The 15,296-nt window shown below is 48.5% G+C and overlaps 1 protein-coding gene across 1 annotated transcript in view; it reads left to right on the top strand.

Annotated features, from left to right (window-relative positions):
• Positions 1–416: 416 nt before the first annotated feature.
• The window catches only part of GPC1 (glypican 1), a 160,503-nt gene continuing 145,623 nt past the window's right edge, over positions 417–15,296 (top strand). Inside the window, exon 1 of the mRNA XM_042821183.1 lies at positions 417–620. Coding sequence (XP_042677117.1) covers positions 464–620 — 157 coding nt within the window. The 5' untranslated portion in view covers positions 417–463. The remainder of the gene's footprint in view (positions 621–15,296) is intronic.

The raw sequence follows: 15,296 nt of genomic DNA, 5'->3' as shown, positions 1-15,296 counted from the left end.
GCGGTGCCGGCGCGCACGGAGCGGCGCGGCGTAGCGCAGCCCGGCACGGCCCGGCGCACCTCGGCTCAGCCGCGGGAGCAGCCCGGCAGCGCGCCCCGCTCCGCTCGGCCCGGCGGCCGCCGCAGCCGGCAGCATCGCGGCGGGACCGCCCGGGGATGCGGCCGCGCTAAGAACAAAAGCCCTCTCCGCGGTCACGCTTCGGGGTTTCGAAGCGCGGCGGGGAAGGGGCCCGGCCCGGGCAAACTTGGATCGCCGCCCCCTCCTCGGACTCTCCGCGGCGTCCGGATCGAGCCGCCCGAAGCTTCCCCGCACGCCGCGGGCAGCGCCCGAGAGCCCGTCGCCCCCCGGCCGCCGGCCGTCCCGCCGGGGCTGCCCGGACCCCGCTCCGCCCGGCGCCGGGGTCCCCTCCGCCGGACCTTGGCTTTGCCCTTCGCACGGCAGGTGGCGGGGCCAGCGGAGAAGGATGCGTTTCTTCCCGTGGGGATTTTGGCTGCTGTGTGTCGCCTCCGCCCCGGCTCGCGGTGACAGCGGCAGCAAGGCGAGGAGCTGCGCCGAGGTCCGGCAGCTGTATGGGGCCAAGGGCTTCAGCCTCAACGGCGTGCCCCAGGCCGAGATCTCCGGTGAGTCCCGCGGGGCGGAGGGGGCCGCGGCCGGGGGTGGGCGACGGCACGGCTCGGGGCGGGCCGGAGTTTGGAGCGACGAGTCGGAGCCGAGCGGTTCCTGCCGAGCTCGTTGCGGTGCTCCTCTGCCCGCGCGGGGGTCGGGCGGTGCGCGCGGCTTTGCAGCGGCGGAGTGCGGGGACGGGGTGCGCGCAGCGTGCGATCCGCGCCGAGCGGGGAGCTTTCATTGTCTCTTTTCTTCTGCTTTGAGCGCGGCTGAAAGGGTTTCGGGATTTGGGTTTAGAAAGCAGAATAGTCGAACAGAAATGGGACTGGGAGCTGGGAAATACCACAAGGTTATGGGAGAGGAGGATCGCTTGACTTATTCTTTTGGATAGCAGCAAAGCCAGAAAGGGCGTTTGTCGGTAAAAAGGAAACGGGAGAAAGACGGCCGTGTGTCAAGTTTGTGCAGCGCGGAGGGAAGGCTGAGCAGCGTGCGTTTGGTTTTGTGGCTGCTTTGAGAAATCCTGGATGATTTTTTTTCCTTACAGAAGATGTATTAATTAGCACAGAATACTCTGAGTCTGGTTTGTTGGTGGTTTGTTTCTTTTTTTGTTTGATTTTTTTTTCCCCAACTCTTCTGTTCATTTCCCCTCCTCTGAGAGACAAAAATATAAGCTCAGGGCAGATACTGAGGCTTTGTTGCTTTTCTTTTTAATTCACTTACAAGTTTTGATACACCGGCACGTGACCCACATCTCAAAGCTTTCCCCCCACTTGTGGGAGCTTCCTTCTTCAGACAAAGCATAAAACATGCAGGCGTACGTGCTGGAGCCGACCCACAGGGACACCCCAGGAAGATTGCAGTTTGTAGTTCACATTTAAGCTACAGAACGCCCTATGTGGAGCGTTTGATTGCATTGTTTTCCGGGGAAACAAATTAGGTATCCGACCCAAGAATGGATAAGGCTGAACCATATAAATATTTCACAAATGTGAACAAATTAATGCTTTCTTTGTCAAGAAACCGAGACTGAATTTCCAAAACAAAATGAGCAGAACTTGAGGTGAAACAGCGGGCAATTTCAAAATCATTTGGGCATCGTTATTGATGGAACAGTAATTCCGTTAAGCAAGAAAGTGGCTTCTTATAAATTTGCATCTAATTATTACAGTCACATTTCACGTGGGAAGTCCTTGGAAGGCTGACTGGGATGGCAGGGGCACTGCGTGCAGCAGCAGCACAACAGGGGCAGGTACATGGTGTCCCGGCGCTGTGCTTGCAGGTGTCCCACGTTAGCAGTACGCAGCACACCGTGTCCCCTCCAACCACTGCCATTCAGAAAGTGACCAAGGACACCAAGATTTATAGGAACCAGGAGTTTTATTTCCAAAGGGCTTGGAACGCCTTAAGGAATAGTATGTAAAACTGCAGCATATAACTGGGCATCCTTAGGTGTTGCTTTACACAGAAATTAGAGATAAATGCTGTGAAAAAATGAGGAATGTTCCTGGTAAGTAATATGAAGAAGTACCTGGGGGGGAAAAAGGTTCCGTATATCAGCAGCAGCAGGTCTTTGTTATTAGCCCATCTTGCTAATGGACTTGATGATTTTCATAGGTAATTATTTTCCGTACCTACTTGCTGATAAATATCCAGGAATGGCCTTTTCTGTTGGTGTGGTACTCACCCAGTGCCGTTAAAGCCTCAGAGTGCCTGATCTGGAGCACAGTGCTGTGTGAGCTCCGCGCTTTGCAGATAGGGCGGGAGGTAGTGCTGGTTTTGCTGTCTCCAAAAGGAAGAATCTCAAGCCCTTCCTGTGGTGTCCCCACCTGTAAGTGTGGTATTGTGCAGTTCAGTATCCCCCGTTCAGCTGGACCACGCACACTGCTGTCCTACCAGCCCAGCTGCTCACTGCTCCAGGACTTGGGTTCCAAGGGGTTAGTGTGTTCCAGGCTGAAATGGTTGTGTTTACATTATTTATGTGCTTTACACTTTCTAATCTATATTCTTTGTTACGATTTAAGAGCATGAAGAGTAACATGAACTCCCCACAGCTCAGCAGAAGGTGGTACTGGTCAGTTGTACCATGACATGGTTGCAGGTGGACGTCTGGTTCAGGGATAGGCTCTTGGCCACATTTCTGGTGGAACACTGCTAATGTTTCTGCTGATGTTGTACATGTTAACATATCTACGTGCTTAAAATGTGTGGGTACCATTCTTAAGTGTGTTTAGGGAACATGCTATATCTCTTTACATTGAAGTCCATGGCAAAACTCTCAAACACAAAAGAAGGATCTTCTCATATTAGTAGTCCTGACAGGGCCACATCCACCCAATTCTCAGGTGCAGATCTGTGCAGGAGAAAGGTTCTGGTGCTTGGGGAAGTGCTCCCTACTGCTTGGGTTTGGAAAAGTCACCCCATGTACTTCCCTACACCAGACTAACTCGAGCTAAGTTTTCCTGTGTGCAGGATCGTTCTTGCCCACTGGCTGGTTGACCCGCATTCCCCTCCCAGGATTCCTGAAAAGTACAGGAAGATGGTTCAAGATCTGTCAGTTCTTCTGTTTTGTCTTGATTCCTCTGGCAAACATCTATTTCTGCTTTCCCATTCTTGCTACGTGTGTGCTATCACAGGTCCCTTGAGGTGTGACTGAGGCTGCACCCCTGGACGTATCCATTCAGGCCCATGCTGGAGGGCTGGTTGTCTTGGGCTCACGGTGAGGTTTGAGACAAAGAGAGACTCCCTGCAAGAGTTGTGTCTTTGGGGAGAGCATCCAGCTGTCACTGCTGCCTTGCCAGAGTTCTTAGCGTTGTTGATGTGGGATGGGTGATGCTCTGCAGTGCTTCAAGCTGAGGTAGGTTCTACTTTGTCCCGGAGAAGACTTGAGAATTGTGGTTTGATGTGGATGTGCTTGGCCCTCGCTTGGACTTGTTCACTGCTGTGATTAATCCTTGGGTCTGCCTTACCCTGGGGTTGAACTGCGTGACACAGGGATGAATGTAATGCACCAAAAGAGGAGGGCACAGAAGAAACCCAGGCAGCCGATCCAGTTATGTATCTCAGGGTTGTGCTTCCCCAGTTCCTTCACTGAAAGGAGGTCAAACAATATGTTTTCATCTTCTGGTCCTTTTAGGCTGCGTAATTTTGTTTTGTAAGGAAAACATTGTCAAGCACATGTGTAAAGAGTTGTTTGGAGGAATGTTAGGTGAGTAAAGAACAGGTCTGGCTGCAAGGCTGGACTTGACAAGGCTTTTGGACTGTGAAGATGGTAATGGAAGCCAATACTGGTAGCATTTTAAATTCTGGCAGCTGCAGTATGGAAGGCATAAATACAAAGATGGACAAACCTGTGCCTGTGGTACAGAAAATAAATTCGTGGCTCCTCCTTTCCCCAGGAAGGATATGTGCCATGAGATTGGAAGGGGAGCCTCTCTGAGGTTGTGGTTGGGCTTGGTTTGTAATCACACAGGGCAGGAACAGCGGCTCAAGGCTATGCTGTGTGGGGAGCTCCTGGGTGCAATCCCAGCCTGTGTGCGCTAATGGACTTAGGGACAAATTGGAGCACCTTTTCAGCCTGCTGTGTTTGGGAAATTGTTCCTGGTGAATCGAAGCACACCGAATTTTGAGAAATCCTCCAGTTGGCAAATACGTTGGTGTTAACGTTGGAGTAGGCTTTGCTTGAACTGTGCATCTCCCTTTTCATATAACTTATGCAAGTTTAAAATAAAATATGCATATTCATGCACACTTTGTAATTGTGTTAATTTGTCAGTTGAGAATGTGTGCATACAAAGCAATTTATGAAAATCAGATTTATGGAGAAAAATGGGCTCCCTCTGGTGGCTTGTTGTGCCTTGGAGCAGCACGTGCAGCTGCGTTTGAAATTTGGAAAGCTTTATGCTCAGATATTGATGAATCATAGAATCACCAAGGTTTTCTGTTGGTGATGTTATTTTTCAGAGAATCTGCCTCTCTGTCACAGCGATATGAATGACTAAGCTCTCATCACGTAATTATCCTTATCAGCTTGTCTGACAAAACTATTTCAGCAGCTTCTTTTGTTGGTGAAGCAGAACACGATGTTTCCCAGAAACTATGTGTGCTTGCATAGCAGGAGATGCCCACGCACCAGCACCTGTGCAGCTGCAGTGCTCACCTTGGCTCTGCTCTTGCCCTGTTGGTGCTTGGCTTTGCAGAGCAGGTGCCAGTCGGTCCCTCTGGGCTGGCTGCGTTTGGTGGGAGCCGCGTGGCTTCTGGCAGGGCTTGTGAAGCTGTTGGTTTAATGTTCTGTCGCTGTCGGTACAACTGTCTCACACTGAGGGGACCGGATAGATGTATTCCACTGGGTAATTTCAATAATTAAGTGTGCTTTGACTTAACCAAAGAAGGGAGGGAGCTGCTGACTTGATTATCAAAAATGTCTGTTTAGAGCCAGAGGTTTTATTTCCCTTGCAGGTCACAATGCTGCAAGGAGGGGGCATGGAGCACTTACCCATCAGCAGCAGCTGGGCACAGGCTCTGCACCATGCCTGTTGCTGCCTGCAGTACTGGGGAGGGGAGCATCGTGCTGTATGAGCTCTGGTACGGATGGCGAAGGCAGGATGGAGTAATAAGTAAGTTAGGTCAGAGTTGTGCTGTGTTTTTCAACACTTCTCCTCCATGTGTTTACTGCCTGACTGCAGTGTCAGAAGGGAAGAGTGGTTCTGTAGCAGCCTGGGGGGCACAGGCACCTCCACTTGTGTGGTAGCATGGAACAAGATAGGGCTGACACTCGTTGTCCTCAAATCCTCCTGGAAAGTGTTGCATTTGTGCTTTCCTGTCTGTTCAGCAGGAACTGTTAGCGTCCTCCTGGCAGCCGTGAGAGTAGCTCTGTCTCTGTGATGGGACAAGACCTGGAGAAGTGGGACCCTAAAGGCTGCAGGAAGCAGCAGAGGATTGAAGATTATTCCACTGTCCTTTGTAATTTGCAGAAGGTTCCTTAGATGCTAATTGTGTTAGAAATAAAATACAAAATTCTGTGCAAGCCAAGATTTTCCTTTCCTTTTTTTTTTTTTTTTTTTTTAAATTCTTAATTTTACACGTGTGGAGGACAGAATGCCCTCTCCTGTGATGTGTTGCCTATACACTGTGATGTTCTATTCTATATAAGCTTGGGTCTGCAAGCACCTAAAATGCCTGTTTCTATGTGCCAGAGCTGTGAGCTGGGTCAGTGACATGTCCAGCAACAGGTTCTTCTTTTACTTAGGATTTTTCAGACATGGGAAACTTTCCTCCCCGTACAATTGGAAGAAGTGGGCTGTGCTATAAAAGTTTTCCGCGATGCCCTAGCTCTGTGTTCTAGAAAATGCATTAATCACAATTGTGTTGACCATATAGAGATGATAAAACTAATATAATTGTGCCTCTTCATCTGCGGTGCAGCATGAATCACAAGCCCAGAGCTGCCCAGCTGTTACGAACTCCTCTGCAAGCAACATGAGTAAAGCACTTGTTAAAATTGCTATGCATTCTTCTGAAGTATTAAAAAAAGAAAACAAGTTTTACTGTGGTTTTTCAGAGCAATGCGATAGTACTTACACACTCAGTCAATCTTTTATATGGCTAAAATGAAATTCTCTATGACAAACAGTTTTGGCTTGCAAAAAGATTGGTATTTTATGGGACTGTAAAACCATGCGGTGTAATTTAGTTGGCATGTTTCCACTGGCGTTACCCAAGTCTTACCTCTCAGCTGGTGCAGGCCAGCCTATTTCTGAAATAGGAACGCTACATAAATTCCATTGGTTGTGAATTTTTGTTCATAAATAAGAATGTTATTAAGTGCCTATTAGATTAATCTTATATTTTTTTAATACGGATCAGAAAGAAGCCTCTTCCATCAGTGTCTTCTGCTCTGTGCTCGTGATACTGCGGTGAAGCCTGCAGAGATGTGGCCGTACAGTGAGTGCCCGGGGTGAGGGCTGAGCACACAGGGTGGCACACAGGTGGCAGGGCTTCATACACCACGTCTGGCCTCGTTCTGCTGCCTCGCAGCCAAGATGAGCAGTGCAGCGCGGTGCAAGGATGGCTGTGGTCCCCATCTGGATGCACATTTTCCGTGTGAACCTGGAAAAGCCCCTCCCTCCAGTTCTTTCCAGCGGTTTCCTCTGCTATAAACTCTTAAATGGGATGTGATAGCGTGAATGACTCAGGGGAAGTTTGGTTTGTTAAGCTGTGCATGGGGTCCCAAGGTATGGGAGCACCTCAAGAGATCAGCGATGTCTCCCAATGCAGCTCCTTGGCCCTGCGCAGCTGCACGAGCTTAAAATAGCTGTATAGCAGTTTATATTTCTCAAACATCTGCTTGGCTCAGTGACAGAATACCAAACCCGCCCTGCAGAACTCTCACTCCCCTCTCATTTGTGGGAGGTCTCCCAGAGGCTCGGATGTCAGGGGAAGGAGGGGTGTTTCTGCAGGGAGGCTCTCTGAGGCCTGGCCGTCCTGCGGTCCCATCTGCTGTGAATTTGGGGAAGGGCTGCACAATGCTGGGAACCCGTGTGTAGGAGTCTCGCTGATAGAGCCGCAGCCCCCTGGGACTTGTGCCCCGTCCTGCTGAGGGGAGGGCGGCTGCAACTGTGGGCAGAGGTTGTGCTGCAGAGCTCAGAGAAGTGCTCCGGTTGGCCTTTGCCCTTCCAACTGCTGCTAGCATATACTGTCAATTAAGCCCAGATAAGCAAAATTGATAATATGATGTTACATAAATACATGCATGAATCTCTGCAGTGCATCAGGTAGCAGAGTCCCTGCACAGGGAGCGGAAGCAGGGGAAGCTGCTGGTTCCTCAGCACTGCCATGGAGCTGCTCCCTCCGTGCTCGCAGGCTGTGCCACAGCTAGGTGAGCGCCTGCCTTTGTCCTCCTTGGAGGCTCTGCGGTCAGCTCAGTGACTGCTGGACTTGCTGTGTCTTGAGAAGCTGCATTTGATTTCATTTGATCTGTTGACAGTAAACATTGATTGAGTTGTCTCTGCTATGCACCGATCTCAGGGGCAGGAAAGGTTTGGATGTGGAAAGTGCGGCTTAAATTCTTGCGTGAGCTAGAGTTTGGTGACGGTATGTGATAGGCGTGGGGAGTTGGAATTGGGTGTGGGAAAGAAGGGCAGCGTGCTGTGAGCATCCTACTTGGTTAGCTGTGGTGTGAGAGGTGAGTTTCGCTGGAAAATTCTTTGTTCAGGTAAACATGTCCGTGCTGTGCAGGTGTCTTGTGTCAGGATCACTGCGCTGATGAGTTTGCTGCTCCGTGCGACGAAACTTCCAGGGGAAACCTAACACAAATTGGCAAGTGACAACAAATGACAGCACTTCTGTAGGGCTAAATTACAGTGAAATTTTAACGAGTAAATCTTCACAGGTGCTAGCCAAGAGTAGTCTGTAACTGCACCCTAGTTAGAATAGAGAGCAGATACCTTTCAGATACTGGGCACGTTTCCATTGAAAGCCAAGAAAGACTGCCACTGTGTTTAACTGCAGGATTGTTTGTCCCAGTATCCCAGATCAGCTGTCTGGGGGCTTGAGTTGTGCTTCAATAAGTAGCACTGCCACTACTGTTCATGTTGCACTGAAGCATTTTCTCCTTTCACAGTCACAGATTAAGTATTTTCCACAGTTACCAATACACTACTTGACAGGGTTTAGGACAGCATTCCTAAATATATCCACTGATGTGTGTATATGTCCAGCAACACAATGTCTTGTATTATCCTGCTATCACTGATTGCTTTGAGCATGTCACATCACTAAGCTGGTATCTGGAGCACAATGACCAGTTTGGGGCTATGTGTAAAAGAAAAATGTGGCTGTACTGGGGGAAGCTCAGCAGAGACCACTAAGATGGCCAGGGTGCTGGATAGAGTATGTGAAGTATAAGGGGAAGTGGTGAAAGCCAGGTCTGTAGAGCATTCAGGAGTGAAGGAGACAGAAGTCTGGGGGAAATCGTGCTGCGAATCTCTAACTGCTGAATAGACTGGAACAGAGAAAATTGAGCCAGGCATGGGGGCAGAATGGGAGGTGGCTGGCACAAACTGGAGCTGGAGAAATTCTTATTTGATCAGTGGGAAGACTTTTTCAACTTTGCTTGTTGAACGCTGGACAAGGAGCCTAGAGAGGTGGTGGGGTATTGATATCCCTCCTCCCTGGAGACATTCTGAGCTGATGTGGGCAGAGCCCTGGGGCATCTGCTCTGACTGGTTCTGCCTTGAGCAGACCTTGGGCTGAATGGCCACAGAGCACCTCTCAGCTTAAATTATTCTGTGATTCTATCAAGTGCTTCATTTGCGCCATGCAGATAGATTGGGATTATGCACAGGTCAACATCAACGAAGGTCTTCAGAGAAGGAAGAGTGAAAGGAAACCCTTCCAATTCTCCTTTACAGCAGTTGCATTTTTTGAATTTACTTGTTAGCTTATGAAATACGATGTCTAGTGAAATTGAGGAGGAAGAGAAATGTCCTCGTATATAAGGCCTATGCTGCTACTCCAGAGATGTGTGCCAAAGCACAAAACTGAACTCACATCTGAGATGACCTTGGGCAAGTTGTTCAATCTCTCTGTATCTCCAGTCCCCATCTGTGCATTACCGTCTTTGGATTATAATATCCTGCTTTTGTAATCTGTCTTTAAATTATAAACTCCTGGAGTACTACATCTCACCGTTTCACGATATTTCGCTACACAGTACTTAGCACAATGGGACCATAAATCTTCATCAGTCCTGCGGTACGTGAATGATAAACAGGAGCGGCATAATTTAGGGCCACACTCCGCCTTCAGTGCTCGTGCTCATTATGGATAAAGCCATTTTTTTGGTTTATTAAAATGCTGTGCTGTTCAACTTAACAAGATGCATGGGCCTCACTGAATGGATTTTTATGAGACCATTGGCTCTTTTTTTTTTTTTTTTTTTTTTGAAGGAAGTGAGCTTGTTTTTAATTTTACTTCATCATTGCTTATTGATTACATGTTTCTAAACAATTTACTTAGCAGATCAAGTAACAATAAATTCCTTTAACCTCTATATCTTTCAGTTTAATTATTGTCAACTCATCACTTAGTGCTTACTTCAAAGGATAATGAATTCTGTTCACCATGAGGTAGAAGAGAGTTGGACTGCAGAACGAGAGCTGGGTCCTGCAGTTCTTCTGAGGATATAAGCCAGTGCTGTGGAGTGCTGAGCTCAAGGTTAGAGTCAGGTGTCGGTGTGAGCTGGTCCCTCTGCGGTGCATGTGGAGCAGCGTGCAAGCCAAGGTAGGAATTGCTGCCTGCTCTGTGCCCGGACTGGCTGGGATGTGTGTGGCTCTGTCGGTTTGAAGGAGGGTAAAAGCACTACCAAGCCTTCCCCTCATTGCTGAGCTGCTGCTCTGGAGATGTTCTCCCACATCTCCTAGGGAAGGAGTTCTCTCCACGCCGTGTCCCTCACGAAAGCCCTCTTAATGCAGATGACATTACCCGCCATTTGTAGACAGAGAAAATGCCACTTGCCAAATTTGCAGATCGCAGTTGTGTTTCTGTCAGCTTTGGCAGTTACACAGCTTCTGGAAACGCTAATGAAGGCAATCTGCTTTTAATTTAAAATCCTCCCTGAAGAAAAAAATAGCTGGCAGTGGAGGGATCCGGCAGTGTCCTTGTGTGAAACTCCTCTTTCCTTGTTCTCTGTGGTTTGCTTTGGCCAAGGAGAAGCTGTTAATTAAAAAATACTCCTAAAGTAGCCAAATATGCAGGAATGTACTTATGCAACAACTACCTGTACCAGTCCTGCAGAAAAGCACTCCTTTGTTTTCATTTGGTGAGCAATTCTAATTAACCAAATAAAAATACTGCTTGCTTTGCGCTTAATTCAGCATATTTGCCACCTCTCATATGATTGAAGGACAGAGGACGGAGAGTTTAGTTTAGATGATTATTTTATTTTTTTCCCTTTGGTTCAATAAGGCTGAGGCGGTCAAGCAGTGCAAAGAGGGGAAAATGCTGGAGGAGGAGAACAGGGCCAGGAGCAGCTCCTGCAGCCTGCCCCAGCATGGTCAGAGGAGTGTGAGAAGATAGCATTCCTCAGAAAACATGTGAATTAAGTTCCTTTAAAGGCATTTTTCTTAGTTTAGAAGGTATCCAGTGCTTGGTTTAGAAGGATCCAGTGCTTTACGCAGTGGTAAACAGTGCTTAGAGGAATGTGTGACTGTGTGTAAAGGATGTGTTTAACGCTGTAGAAATCAAGGGGCTGGTCAGGGAATGTCAGAAGACATGAAAAATGAGCAAAGCTGTTCTGCCTGTAGCTGTTTGTCCCTTCACACCAACGCTCGTTCTGACGAAGAAGGGGCAGCTAATGAAAACGCTGATTCAACCCAAGGGAGAGTATTGGCAGCCTTTGCTGTAATGTAAGAAATTGCTCTAGCTATTGACTTGCAATAAATTTTGCCCTTCCAGTAAAAGCCTGGACATGTGGGTGCCAGAGAAACGGCACCTGGCACCAAGGGCCATAGCTGCAGATCTCCCAAGCAGCTGCAAAGCGGGGCAAGGCACTGTAGGGCTGCACAAGCGCTGCGGTCTGCTTAACAGCACCGACTCCATGCTCCCATCTGCTTTAAGGCTAGACCAGAGGGAGGAAATTCTGGTCTCATTGCCTCCTCTGTGAGGATTTATCTTGGAATTTTGAAACCCAACCTCCTGCTCCATTCCTAAATTTAAATCCACAGCTTCTGACTGAAGACAGAACCATATGTCAGTGAAGCACTGGGGCACAGCCGTCCTCTGTGTATTTATAATCTGCTGTTGCATTAGTAGCTTGTGTAGAAAAAAGAGCCGGAAGAGAAGCCGGCATGGCGAGGCGCTTTTTGGGATGCTCACTCTGCTGTCCCGTTAGGCAGTTCGGCTCTGCTGCGTGTGGACGTGTTGGGCGGCTAATCCGGGGGTCGCCTGCAGTAATACAAAAGCACTGCTCTGTTCTTGGAAGTGCAGTGCTTTCAGAAGCAGCCGTGGTTGGAAGCGCTGCCACACAAAGGAAGGCCCGAGCACAAGAAGCTCCCAGCCACAGCAGAGCCGTGGGACTGCAGGCCAGGCGAAGATTCCCTGGTCACCTTGGGGAGGGGGCAACTGCCTGACAGATGGAGAAAATGTGTTCTGGTAATTAGTTGGTGATGGGCTCCTCCCAAGCAGTGAAGGTTTGTGTTTTTTTTAATTAGCTATTTAATATGTTTGTGCAGTGGCATGCCTAACTAACGTGCAGTTACCATGAGTACACATACAAATGGCAGTAATGGGTACAGATGGCCATAATTACCCATGTTGATTTCTGCAGTAATCACGCACACAACATCAAGTTGGGCTTAAAAATGGTTGTGTGGGGCAATTTGTTTCCCACCCACCCCTGCGTTGTGCGTGAATATGTTTGTGTGACCATCCAGTGTGTGCCTGGACCTGCTGCTGAGACGAGCACTGCTTTTTGGTGGGCATGCAAGATGATCAAGCTAATTAGCTCTTCTTCGGTGTCTTACTTGTGGTGCTTTGGGCTATGGATTTTTGCCTAATGCCAGTACAGCAGCAGGGCTCAGGTGGTGATTGGTCCCAGCTCAGTCTGCCCAGCTGTGCAAGCTCTCATAGTGATACCATGATACCATTAGGGAGGGAGTGTGATCATGGCACCTTTCTGAGGTCTCTCACTTGGTACTCCCCAGCACCTACAGATTCTGAAGGGAAGTATCAGCAACCTTCCTAATCCATTAGTAGACCCGTTGTCCATGGGTCTGTCCGGCCTGTTGTCCCACCAGCTGCATACTGTCCGCTTCCATAAAGCCCAAAGCAGCAAGCTCCAGCAGTGCACCATCCTCTGTGTAAAGAAACACTTTCTTTTGTCTGTCTTAAGCTGAAAAAGAATGCAAGCGTACATGACTCTTCTGCAGTTGGATCATCTGCCTTAAATGGTAAGGAGCTGTATTCATGAGATAGTTCAAGGTTTGGGGAGCTGCTCACACCCTTCCTTCCCCAAAGAAATGCCCAAGGGGGAGGATAAGATACCAAATGGCTGTAGTGGTGCAGCTTACAAACACAAATGGAGCTGCTCCGAGCGGCTGGGGGATGTTGGTTGGCCACAGAAATGGTCTCTGCCAGCAGCTTTTTGCTTCTGGTGGGCTCCTCTCAATCACAGTGATTGAGAAGATGCTTCTGCGTGAGGCTGAGCTAGTCTAGGAAATGTCAGAGACAAGTCAGAGAAAGTATTTCTGGGTTTGCTGAGTACTGCTCCACATAGAAGCACTGAACACCATCTGCTCTGACGTAGGTCAGCATGGAGGAGGAGGTCTCCAAACTGCTGCTGTGTGCACTGCTGGTGTACAGGGCAGCGAGCAGGCAGCTCTGCTCTGGGCAGGGTGTGTGGCTGTGTGGGTACCTGCCTTGCTGGCCGCTGGGGAGAAGGCTCTGGCAGAATGAAAGCCTCGGGGATAATTCATGTGTCTGCACTTCTCTGTGGAATGGCATTAATCTTTGTATCAGGAGACTGCTTCTTTGTCCCCCGGGGTTAAATCTTGAAGGTTTGTGATAGCAGTTAAAAAGCTGGGGGTACAAAGGGAAGTTTAAAGAAGCCTTGCAGGAGAAATTCGTGTCACGGAGTGAATAGGCTGTACGCTGTGCAGTGTAATGGAGAGCCAATCTCAGGCTGATGACTTTAATGCAGTCAGTAGTGCAGAAAAGAACTGTAAGCACTTCCAAATCCTATGGTTGTCCTTTCTACAGAAAAAACATCTCTTTTGTGATCTGTGTTGGTTTTTTTTTGTTTGTTTGTTTTTTTTTCTAGCTTTCTTTTAGTAGAAATGTGCCCTGCTAAATATTTACTTTTCAGCCAACACTTTCCCTATCTGGTTAATTTGTTTAGAACCACTCTTTCTTGACTGTGTGAAGCCTGTTTTGTTAGGCTGCTGGGTAAAGCCTTCCTATTTTGACAGCCTTTTTACTCATTCTTTAAAGCTGCTCTTTGATGTGAGCTCAGAAACACAGATCTCATTCTTTTTATCGTTTTCCCTTGTCAGTTTAAAACCAGTTATGAGTACCACAAACTATTAAAAACAATCTAAGCTAACCTCCCAGGTGACAGATGTTCAGGGCCTATCTCTTATTTTCAGGACTCTCTGTGGAGTCGGCTTTGCAGAAACAAGCAAGGCTGCTGCTTGATAAGGAAACATGATTGGAGCAGCTCAGAAAGTTGTTTTGTAAAATCCATCTGGCAAGAGGCAGAGTAGTGAGCTGAGCTGTCCTGTTGAGTTGAATGTACACAGAAACTAATTCTCCATGTAATTGTGCCTCTTTTAAATTTGTTTTCTGCAGTGTAGCTGATGGTTGGTTGGTTAGTACCGATTTCATTCGTGCTTCAGACAGGAAGAATTACGTCTCACAGGTTAGCTCATAAGGATATGGAGTTGGGAAGGACAGCTGGATCATGAAAACCAGTCCTGCAGTATCCCACTCAGCCTCGTGCACAGACTTGATAAACTGCTCCGCGTGTCCTCAAGACACCACCAGCCATGAGATGCTGCAAAAGCCAAAGCAGAAGAACTGACAGATGAGATCGGAAGTGCTGCTGGTGTCCTGGTACAGCGTGGAAATGAAACCAGGGAGAAGAACTCCCCAGTCTTTTTGTGAGACAGCAGCCGTGCAGTTCTAGCAGCTTGTCACTGTGCCCCGTGGACAGAAGGGTACGCTGGTTCACTCTCAGGGAGGTTTTCTCTCTGTCTTGTGCTTTTACAGCTTTCACAACACCACCATCCTTGACATTGATTTTAAATGGCGTTTTATTTTTTCAAATGAAATACTGAAGTATAATTTTTCCTTGACTGGTGTTGTACAGCTATGTGGCACTGCCCGAATGCCTCTGCTGTGCCCAGGAAGCTGTGTTTCCCTCACAGTTTGCTGCTCAGAGGTGCTGCTGTAGCTGTGAACTGCAGCAGCTGGGCTGAGCTTGGCTGGTTTGAGGCTCTGGCAGGCCAACACAGGGCCTTTCAACTCTATCAAACTGAAAGTCTGGGAAATTCAATAAGTGGAGTATGTAGCTTTACCCTCAGAAGATCTGCCAAGCTCTTTCGCTCTTGCCTTTTTGGTATGAATTAAGTATTTTCTTATGGGCAGCTTCCTCATATTCCTCCACAGCTGTTTGACAGCCCTTCGTGGACATCTGCAGAAGCTGGGATGTTTGTTTGCAGCAGTAATGTTTGAGTTATCAGATCTCGTGAGGCTCTTCCTCCTTCACACCGAAACAGGGGTTGATTCCTGAGGCTGCTTGGATATCTCTGAGCTTTCTGCCCCGGTGCCATATTTTCTGGTGCTGTGGCCGCAGTGCCTTCTTCCAGCTATGTTCCCATGCAGGCTGTGCCAAGCTCCTGGCAGCGGCGCCTTGCAGTAGGAGGGGGCTGCCTCCCCGCAGTGTCACTGGAGCTGTGCAAGTGGGAGCAGTGGAGCCGGGCAGCTCTGACAAACACGCCGCAGCCCAAGCATTCCCCAGCGGCCCCTCTTTCCCTCTCAGCTGTCGTGCTCAGCTGCTTGTGGACAGGGACAGCTGCTGTTGTCTCAGAGTGAATTTCGCTTTGTTTTGTTTTAATCTGTCCACCTCATTTATGTGCCTGAATCAGAGCGGAGCTGTCTGAAGATCTAACCACTTGTTAAGATTCTTGTGGGAGTAC

Source organism: Centrocercus urophasianus, unplaced genomic scaffold (genome assembly GCF_019232065.1).
Source record: "Centrocercus urophasianus isolate 14NV4802_14NV808 unplaced genomic scaffold, USGS_Curo_1.0 seq_19, whole genome shotgun sequence".
Lineage (NCBI taxonomy): Eukaryota > Metazoa > Chordata > Aves > Galliformes > Phasianidae > Centrocercus > Centrocercus urophasianus.
Note: the sequence above shows the minus strand (reverse complement) of the source record. Positions and strands in the feature narration are given on the sequence as shown.